Here is a 10,958-nt window from a genome sequence, read left to right on the forward strand (position 1 = left end):
TGTTGGGTCATGTCTGCTACTGATTACAGCACTTCCAGCACGTAGCATCAACAGAATTTCACTCAAACCCCGAGTTGTCATATAATGAGCAACTAAACATGAGGAATCATCTGAGCCGCATGAACCAGAGTTATCTTTGAAGGGAGACCATTAAAGTGGCCCCTTTCTATAGGAAGACGCTCCACATAGTGAGTCTTCATGCTACAATTAGTCCATGAGAAACAAAAACTTGTGCAAAAACCCATATGGTGCACACTCGCAGCTCTGTTCAAAGTATCTTACATTGAAGGGCACATTTAGTACATGCAAATCTGTATCAATGGATTTTCCATAATAAGCTTTGTTACAGTTTGTAGACATTATTAATTATAATCCATATATCAAAAACATTATGAAGATTGAATACTCTTAGATTTATATTTAAGAGTCAGGGGTGAGGAGCTCCAGGCCTCAAGGGCCGGTGTCCTGCAGGTTTTAGATCTCACCCTGGGTCAACACACCTGAATCTGATGATTAGTTCATTAGCAGGCCTCTGGAGAACTTCAAGACATGTTGAGGAGGTAATTTAGCCATTTAGATCAGCTGTGTTGGATCAACATCTAAAACCTGCAGGACACTGGCCCCTGAGGCCTGGAGTTCCCCCACCCCTGCACTACAATAATAGAAAACCCCAATGATCAGATGACTCCCCATAAGCAAGCACTTGGCAACAGTGGGAAGGAAAAACTCCCATTAAACAGGAGAGACCTCCTTCAGCAACAGGCTCAGGGAGGGACGGCCATGTGCTGCGACGGGTTGGGTGAGGGGACGGTTTCGACTAACACTTCTGCTCGTTCAGCAGAGTAAACATGTTTTGACTAGAACAAAACTGTCATCACACCTTCACATTTTCCACATGATGTGTAAATATCACGCAAATTATTTGGGTTCCTGATAACAATCAGCACGTTGATATGCATGAAATGTACTGCAATTCTTTCACACCCACTAAGACGAGATAATGAGCCCTGACTTTTCCTCCAGAACCACGTTTACATTTTTAATGTTTTGGTGTTTACGTGTGCTATGATTTACAGTAACAGACCTGTGTGGCTCCTAACAGCCACATGTCAGCCATTGAATCAAATGAAGTTGTAACAAGTCATACACTGGGTCATATAATCTAAAAGCTAATCCCTACTGATCGATGCTTTACAGAAACCAAGTTTCAATGGTGTTTTTAAAGTTGCAATAAAATCATAATGTAAGCACAGCACCCGAGCAATTATTATTCATGTGAATGATTATGCCGAGCAGTTTGAACAGCAAGCGTGCATTAATACCTTGTGTTCTCTGAAAAGTGATTTTTGTTTGTGTGCTTGCGTGTGTGTGTTTAGCTCGAGAATATTAACAGCCGAGCAGGAGCCAGCAGCCAATCAGGTGCGAAATCACAAATGAATAAATAGGCTCCTGGCTAGCAGCTGTGCAGACTGCAGGCTGACCCCCCTCGCACTCCGATCACGATGCTTTGTGTGCTCTCCCTGTGTGGCTGACACCTTTGTTTTCACCATTAACTGTTTTATATGCACTTTAGTGTTTTTATTGTTCGGGCACTGAAGCACCCTGAGGTACTGTATATTTTTAATTATTGATTTATTTGGTCATAGGCTTTACTGTAATTAGAAAAAGCTGCAAAGAGCTGGATAACTAAGGCTACCACTGCAAAGTCATAAGATCTCTCTTTTTTTCATGTTATTATTCTACTTTTGGATATTTCAGTGGTCATTTACATTTATTTATTATTTACATTTGCTATTATCGATCATTTAAGCCCTGATTTAGCAGATTTAGGTTTGACCCTGTCTCTTCGTTTCCAGTCCTGCAAACAGTTGTTTCCTCCGGTCTTGGTATTGTTGGAGATGATATCTTTTGTTGGTGCACATTTTTATGTTTAATCTTATGTTACATTTACTCCCAGGCAGAATACTCCCAGTTCTCCATTAGTGGATGGTTTTGCTTGTCCGGCTGAGATACAGCTTTTTTGTTGCCCCCTTTTCCTTTCCTCCCTTTGTTAGAAATCCAGTAACTGCAGTTACAGCAGATAAGCCACACCGGCTGTTGTAGGCTGCTTTAAATCACCTGTGTCACGTTTACACACACATACACAAAAAAAACAACATTCCCGGTGCCACATGTTTTTGCTTATTTCTGTATTTGTAAAGAGGGGCTGAGGTATCTGTTCACATCTTTATAGGCTTTTTACGGCCCCTTAGAGGAACTGGAGCTGGACCCCCGGACCTCATAAACTCTGCACGAGTCTGTCCAGAGTCACGACCCTTGGGATCCTCTGTGCCTGTGTGTATGTAGTGCGAGTCACAAGATGTCCGTACTTGCACGTTTTTCTTTCTGGAATATATGGAGAAGGGCGCTCATACGGGAACTTGGCTTCGTGTGGCATCAAAGCAACAGCTTGTGCTGCTGCTTTGAGTCACGGGAGCAAGAGACTTACTGACTGGAGGGAGTCTGTATTTTTTTAAAAAATATATAAATAAAATAAGTCTGACAGTTCCTCCAGGAACAACTGTAGCGACCAGCAGCATCAATAATAATAAAAAACCCATATGGAACATATTGATTCAGTTCAAAATAGACGTGACCAGAAAGAGTTGGGAATCGTGGAAATCAGAGAAATCCTTTCTTCTCACAGCTTGTTAGGGAAGGATGGACATCTTGTTGCCATAAGCTGTGCTCCCCAACACACACACACACACACACACACACACAGATGTGACTAAGTATAACTTCATCTGGCTTCCCTCAAGGGTCCCCTTCACATATAGGGTCCCCTTTCCTCACAGCATCCCACACGAACAGCGGCTACAGCCATGTTCTGAGAATTAATAAGAAGACTGGACTCTGGCATGTAGGCCAGAGTGCGCTCAGATCTGATTTTTTGACCAGCAGAGAGGAAATGGGGGGGGGACTACAACCCTGACCTCTCACCTTTCACCCCCATGAGCTGGATTTTCCACAGAGGACTTTATGGGGGTTATGGTTTGTGGTGGTTATCTTCTCAGGGTCTGTTCAGCAAGGGACACCTCCCCACCGTCTCCACCACCAGCAAATAAACACATATCACATTTATCAGCAAAAAACCATAAACACAAGAGTCATGGAAGCTGTGCATGTTTACTGAAGCACAACTTCCTCTTCTGATTATGCAAGCCAGCATGTGTTCGCAGTACATGTTTTTCCTGCAAGTGTGGGATTAAATCAGATGGTAGCAATTTAGCCCGCTGAAGAGCAACAAACTGGTTTTAGCAGAGTTTGGCACGTTTTTCAGGCTGCTGATATCAGCTGTAGTTTTTTTTCCTTTTATCCTTACAGCTGTTAATAGCATTTTATTTAATGAGCGCCAAGGAAACAGAAAGCAGAAAGACCTGGAAAACGACGCTAGTGGAATAATAATGATGATAATAATAATGAATTAAATGTTGTGCTTTTAATCCAGGCTAAAATGAACTGTGAAAGAAAATAATTAGCTGGGAGAATGATGTCCAGCAGTAGTTTGCGAGGTGAGCCGAGGTTTGATGCCCTCTGCTCCGTTGCTCTCCTTATCTGGTGCCTGACTGTGCAGACACACACACACAGCCTCCCGCTCTCCCACACATGCTCGGTCTCACTCAGCCCGAGTGAATGTGTGATTTGGGGATTTTTGAGCGTGCAGCAGACGCTGCCTCGTTTTAACGTGCAATCACCGCCTTGAAGAGTGAATTCACCGCGAGCCGCTTTAATTGATTGTCTGCAGATAGGATGCTGTGTGATTGCCTTTCCAATTGTTGACAAAGGTCAAAGAAAACATTCTGTGTGTGTGTGTGTGTGTGTGTGTGTGTGTGTGTGTGTGTGTGTGTGTGTGTGTGTGTGTGTGTGTGTGTGTGTGATTGAGCAAGACGATCATTTAGATTTTTGAACATTTTTCAGCGGTGTAGCGGTCAGGGGTGAAGCACAGAACTAATCAGTGTCTGTGAGCCACCATCACTTCTTGAGCCATATTTGTCACATATCTTCTTATTTTTAAATATTTTTTGGGAATTAATTGAGCAGACAACTGCACACAACTATCTACAGAGGTCATTAGCCAGTAATGGATTGTTTATTGTTTGAAATCTCATATTTAAACTCATTTCCCAACATCCTGCAGTCTGCTTGGAGTATAAAGCTTAAGACTGTGTTATTTTCCTCATTTTGTTTTAAATATTTATGATTCCAGTGACATAAAAAAGCTCCACTGTCAGTTTTGTAGCACTTGTCGAGCACCCTCTGTCCTTCCTGTTACCTTCAGGGCGACCTTCCTTTTCCTCTCGCTTCACTTCCATCATCCTCCATCTCGTCATCTTGCTCACAATCCGCCGCACAGGCCTTTTACCAGAATTAAAATTGAAATTCCTCTTAACCTACTTACAGCCTCACAGTGTTTTCAATCTGTTTAGCGCTAAAGCACAACAGAGATCAAACCAGGTCCGTCATAATAACTGTACAAAATGCAATTATCTTGATAACTGTGAAGGTTCAAATAACTTTTTAAGCTTATTTGTGTTTATAAAGCTGTAACAGTATAATCACACTGGCCGCGGAGGCCTAATAGCAGAACGTTAAAATGCACCAGACTAAATTAGATTGGTTAGATTAGAATGGTTGTCTCTGTCTATGTGTTAGCCCTGCGACAGACTGGCGACCTGTTCAGGGTGAACCCCGCCTCTCGCCCTAAGACAGCTGGGATAGCGGGGCGCTGGCGACCCTGAAAAGGATACGTGGAAGTGAATGGATGGATGGACGTGCGATGACATGGCTTACTGTAAAACAGCTGTTTTCTGTTCCTTTGATGTTAAGAGAAATTAATTATACCTGCAGTAAATTTAAGTAGTGTGGAAATACTTGTAAATACTGTGTAATCCTGGTAATTTAGTGGTAAAAGAAACAATATTTTTCCATCTTATATAATCACCTGCACTGATAGCTAAGCTATTTATTTTTCAGGATATAGTTATATTGTTACTTCATTAGAGTTATTGGATATCATATTTTGCACTATCCTACTGTATATTACTGTATACTAACATTCTTATTGTACATATTGTATATCTTATTCCTCTGTTGCTCTGTCTCTCTTGCTGCACTGAGCATGTGTATGACAAAAGAATTTCCCTCAGGATAAATAAAGTTCTTCTTATCTTATCTTAGGTATGCTGTACTTCTGGGCCTAGACACCCATTTTATTGTAAGTAATTCTAAGTATAGCATGCCCATCAGTGTAATAAATGTTAAATAATGATGTGAAAAAATAAAGATGGTTAAGTCGCTCCGTACTACAGCCTGCACAACAAAAGCACAGCACACAGTGCAAGATTGTTTTTCCCTAAATTACCAGGAAGTTAATCAGTACTAACTGTATAGTAGTGACTTTGTTTCCTCTATAAGCCTGACTTGTCGCCTTAGTCTAGTGTGTTTATATGTAAATGACTTTGTAATTATAACTAAAATAATTGAAATTCCATGTAATTACAGGGGAATTATGTCCTGAGTCTGGAGCCATATTATATAGCCATATTTAAGCTTACATTAAAGTGCAATTGCATCCTCCCCCTTTAACACCACCCTCCTTTGCCTGCCACAAATATTAGGTTTGAAAAGCAGGTGGGTGGGGTTCCTGTGCCCACAGCCACAGCTATGGTTTGAGACGACCACATTAAGGATATTGGCTGTCACTGTTAGTAAGAGCACCTATCAATGAAACTCTGCATACATATGGCAAAAAGTAATTTGGTTATTGAGTTTCTGTGTATTTATTTTAGCTAAAACTAAGTCTAGTAGAGTAAAAAGAACAATATCTTCTGATGAGACGTAAGGAGAGTTTCATCACTCTGTTATGGCGGAACTGGTGAGGCACAGACATAGCTCTGCTTTCTCTGTCATCTGGTATTTCTGTTGGCCAGCGTAAAAGCATAAATTTCTGTTTTTAGTTGTTGCATGTCATGACTAAGGGCCTTTGGCTTCTGTCTATCTGTGTGTGCGCATGTGTGTGTGTGTGTTTGCATTCCTGTCTCTGAGAGGACTGTTGATTTAAAGCTTTAGTGACCTTTAGGAAAGGATGCCTTAAAGGGTCGTATGTCATGTAAAACGTGGTTTTTAAGGTTCATCTTATGGAGCTGAGGAATGTGTTATTATCTGCAAAAGTCCTCATGAAAATATGACGTGTCTGAGTATGAGAACAACTGTGCATACCCAGCATGCCAGTACATGACAAAGTTTCCGTTCTGGAGAAGCAAAAGCTATCGCATTTTAATAATTTTGCGCTTTGCAGCACGTTCCCAGTTTCTCATATCCTGCAAGCACGCCACGGCGAACCTCCTCATTTTGCGGCCTTCAAAATCTTCTGCTTTCTGTCTCGCCTTCATCCTTCATCTTCGCTGTCAGCTTTCCCACGGCCATTAGAACACATCACGTCCTGATAGATGCTCAATGGAGCAGAGTGAGCGCACATGTAAACAGATCCAAGTGCGCTGGCGTCGATGAGCGCACGCCGGGCTGAGTGCACCCGCATCTACACGTAGTGCAGCATAGGCGCAAACGTGCGCGGGCGGGGAGAGATTCGTGCTGATCAAAGGAGCTGTGATGTAATCAGTGTCGGAGCTTTGCACGCATCCCTCATTAACTTTCACCAGAGGCCTTAATGAAAAACCACTGGAGGGAATCTCCGCTTTCTCTCCTTCCTTTCCCTCGTCTTTCTCTCCCTTCTGCATTCGCATCTTCTTCTTCACTCCCCGCAGTTCCTGCTCATCTTCCTCCACATCCATCTTCCATACTGTGTTCTCTCCCCCCTCCCTTTTTTCTCTCTGGCCCAGGAGCTGGTTTGACTTCCGCTCAAACAGAGTAAATATTTCCCATGGCTTATCTGACCGCCAGCAGGACCAATATGACACAAAGTGCGAGGTTCTGCTAATTAACAGAGCCTCTCTTTCTGGGGTCAGAGGCCCCGTCGGGGGCAGTTAGAGCTGTAAGTTTGAAATACAGAACACGCCAGCGTCCCATTTATTACCGTCAGGTATGACACGCCGCTGTGTGGCTGCAGTCACTGGAGACAAAGTTTTACTACAACATAGATCTTGATTTGATTTTGTTAGTTTCTGGTGGAAGTTCCTGGAGGGAGGGCGGGGAGGGATAAAGAAACGATACAGGGAAAAAAAAGAAACAGAGCAAGTTTATTTCTTTCTATTCTTCTCCTTCTGTGCAGGCTGGCTTACGTCCAGGTACAGTCCAGCCCCTTGGTAGTGATGAAGGTGTGTGACGTACAGCAACTTCCCTGTTGTGCAATCGTCAAGAGACTCCCGGGGCCTATAAGACCCCCAACGTCATCTGGTTTCTCAGAGTCTGGAGGTTGTTTTCTCCACCCACACACAGGCGGTCCAACTCATGAGCATGATACAGTCCGGGGTCTTCAGCTGTGCAGATTTCTTTTAAAGGGGTCGAGGAGAAATTGTCAAGACATGGATTTTAGCCAAAAGAAGCTTTGAAAAAGAGCTAGACTGTTTGGACTGGACGCTCAATTACATCAGGTAAAGAAATCATAAATGGCTTTTCTAGTCTAAGAGCGAGAGTTTTCTATCTGTTTTCTATCACAACTTCAACCGTCAGAATCATTTTTTATTGGAATCAGCGTAGTCGATGAGATAATTTTCCATGTACGAATGATGGCTTGCTTTGAATTTGATTTATTTATGCAGTTAGTAGTGCTTTCACTTGTACACTGTTGCAAGATTAGTTTTTATTCTTTTTAACACTTTTAAAACTTTTTCAAATTAATTCATGATTGTTTCAAAATGTAATCTTTAATTGAAGAAAGATGTTTTTTTACAGTATTCCAATAAAACTGGATTACAGCCACTGGATTACAGTGTATCAAGTATGGCGTAATGTATTTTTGCTTTGATTAGATATCAAGTAAGACACCTAATAAAGGCTCGCACCAAATAAAGATGCCTGTGTAGAGAAACTTTGTCCATAAAAGGCAGCTGAATTTTAAATGCGCTCTTGTTTTGCATTATTTCCAGCTGACCTTGGAAAACTCAAAGGAGGGAAGTTAAACTGTGTGAGGCAACGGTACATCCAGTTCCATGATGGCAATCCCAAATGACCTCTCCCTTTTCAACTCCACCTCTTCCCTCTATTCGACAGCGGAGCTTTTTGTGAACACCTCCCCGACTCCCTCTGCTTCCCTCTGCTCGGACTGGCCTCCTGTGCCCATGACCACAGTCATCCCCACCGTGTACAGTGTGATCTGTGTGCTGGGAACCATAGCTAACACCTTGGCAGTGTGTGTCCTGGCACATGGTAGTGCCTCAAGGAGAACAGTAGCTAACACCTTCATGCTGAACCTCTGCGTGTCCGACCTGCTGTTCCTGTTGTCGCTCCCGCTGTGGGCCGTCTACTACTCCCAGGGCTACAACTGGCCCTTCGGTCAAGTAGCCTGCAAAATCTGCGGCGCTCTCCACAACCTCAACCTCTACGCGTCTATCTTCTTTATCACATGCATGAGCATAGACCGCTACCTGGCCATTGTGCATCCACTCCGTTCCCAAAGTGCACGAGACGCCAAGCGCGCCCGGTTCACCTGCATCCTTGTGTGGGTTCTGGCATGTGCTTGCTCAGGCCCTACCTTAGCTCTGAGGGAGACCTACTACCTGGATGTGCTTGGTGTGGAGGCCTGTGCAATTTTATATCCTGATCATACCTGGTATCGGACCCTGGTCTGGATAAAGATTGTTCTGGCCTTTCTTCTACCACTCTTTGTCATCTCTTGTTGCTACTGTGCTATTGGTAGACATTTGTTGGTTGATACGGGGTTGGTAAGAATGCAGAATCTGTCTCACCCACACAGCATGTCATCCTTTAAATCACTACAGTCCCACGAGGGCTATAGTAAACCGGAGAGACCCCCCACCCCTTCTGTGAATCACAGCTCAAGTGGGGCCAGACCCCTGGAGGGTAGGGGGCTTGAAAGGGTATTGTGGACAGTAGCTGCAGTGGTTCTGGCATTTTTCCTCTGCTGGTTCCCCTTCCACTGCGTGACCTTTTTGGATGTGCTCCATAGTGAAGGCTGGTTGAACAGCTGCTGGGTAAGCTGGAGCATCCAAAACCTCACCCCTCTCACACTCTGCCTGGGTTTCTCCAACTCGGCCATCAACCCTGTGCTCTACTGCTTCATTGGGAACCATTTCCGTGGCCGTCTAGGAGGCTTATGCAAGGGCCTGTGTGCTTGTTTAAAGGCCCGAGGGGAAGAACACAGCCAGAAGAGGGGCTCCTTCAGCACCAGGCTGAGCTCCTTCTCTCGAAAACTCAGTGACCTCAAAGACTTGGCGACTGTGGAGCCCTCTGGCTCTGCGTACCTGCCCCAATTCCCAGTCCTGACTCCAGCAAGGAGACTTTCTCATCCCCTCAGTGATAACTGCTGAACACCAATGAGCGCGGCTGTGTGAGACAGAGCTGTTACTAAAACTAAGTCAAATTCTAGCAGAGGTCATTTCTGCTTTACAAAAAATAACTGTAGATAAAACATTTTTTCCACACTTGATTTGGACAGTCATCAAGCATCTCTTGTGAGTCACTCACATGATATAATTTCTGGCTACAGCAGGAATCATTTTGGAAAAACAACATTGTCAAAACTTAATGTACAGTACCTGATAAGAACCAAACAGCTGACAGACACAGTTTGTGCCTAGCAACTGAACAGACTGGCACAATTAGCAGCTAATGAAGAAGATATTCCCCCTGGAGTTGCTAGAAACTACAAACAAAGCTAAAACATAACAAATACTGCATATGAATTCACCATCTGGATATAAACACAAATCTAAACAAATGATCATATCTCTGTCCATAGCTGCTGTATATAAAGATGATTTATTCACAGCTTGTTTTATAGCCTCGCAGAATAAAAAAAATCTGTTAGCTATAAGCAGTGCAAGCTACATCTATGCTAATTTAAGATTTTTAAGCATTGCTTTAGTTTTTATGTTCCTCTAGCCCAAATTACTATGAAATATAAGAAACTACATTGTGTTGCTGTGTTGCTAGGTTGGGTAATCAGACCACATTATTTAAAAAGTCTAGTTGATCATTTAGCGTTAGCCTAGGCTAGCTCTAGACATCTCACTAGCTAGCATTAGTTTAATAGTATGCTTTTTAAGTGTGGTTTGTTCTTATACAAATGTTATATCCTATATTTTTCTAAAAGGAAATATCTCATTGTATAATAATATTTTATATTAAATTGTTTGTTTTTTTTGTAAAGGAAAACAAGCTAAAAACAAATACATTAATTTCACAAAAGGGTCTACTTTTCCTCTTTTGGGGGGACCAAAGTATCATATGTGTACTTGACATTTATCTGTATGTATTCTGTAAAGACTTGGGAAAAGAAATAAAGCAAAAACCACTTTCCATATGCCACTTCCTTTGCTTGATACAGTTCTCCAAAATGACTATGCCTTCCGTTTTGTGAAACCCGATCAATTTACTAGAGATTTCAAATGTTCCTTTTCCCCGTCTTACCCTCTAACAGCTGTGACTCCGAGCTTTCCCCACCTGGGAATATGGGAGCTGAGATTACTGTCAGCCTGGCAGATGGACATCCAGTCTCCCCTTCCAGAAAGCCTCACACGAATTCCGCACATATCAAGGCCAGATATCATAATCTCATACTAATATCTTTATGATGCATTCCAGTCCAGCCGCTTGTGTTGGTTGAGGGAGCCTGCAGCTGATCAATGATATATCTCTGCCTGCTATCTGTGTCCAGTATAGATTTGCTGCATTCTGCATTGACCCTGGGCTGTCTCTCTGTGAGCTGAGAGCCAATACAACATGGTGTAATTTTGTACCGGACTGGTGGTTGCAAGGAATTTTTACAAGCAGGAAAG

The 10,958-nt window shown here is 42.9% G+C and overlaps 1 protein-coding gene across 1 annotated transcript; it reads left to right on the plus strand.

The window, feature by feature from the left end:
- Positions 1–7,227: 7,227 nt before the first annotated feature.
- LOC146392083 (type-2 angiotensin II receptor-like) lies at positions 7,228–10,483 on the plus strand. The gene is made up of 2 exons (XM_084941242.1): positions 7,228–7,592; positions 8,088–10,483. Exon 2 carries the CDS (start codon positions 8,151–8,153, stop codon positions 9,486–9,488), a length of 1,338 nt encoding a protein of 445 aa, XP_084797368.1. The 5' UTR covers positions 7,228–7,592; positions 8,088–8,150; the 3' UTR covers positions 9,489–10,483.
- The last annotated feature ends 475 nt before the right edge of the window (positions 10,484–10,958 follow it).

This window comes from Perissodus microlepis, chromosome 2 (assembly GCF_051167445.1).
Source record: "Perissodus microlepis isolate ML-2025 ecotype Zambia chromosome 2, ASM5116744v1, whole genome shotgun sequence".
Taxonomy (NCBI): domain Eukaryota; kingdom Metazoa; phylum Chordata; class Actinopteri; order Cichliformes; family Cichlidae; genus Perissodus; species Perissodus microlepis.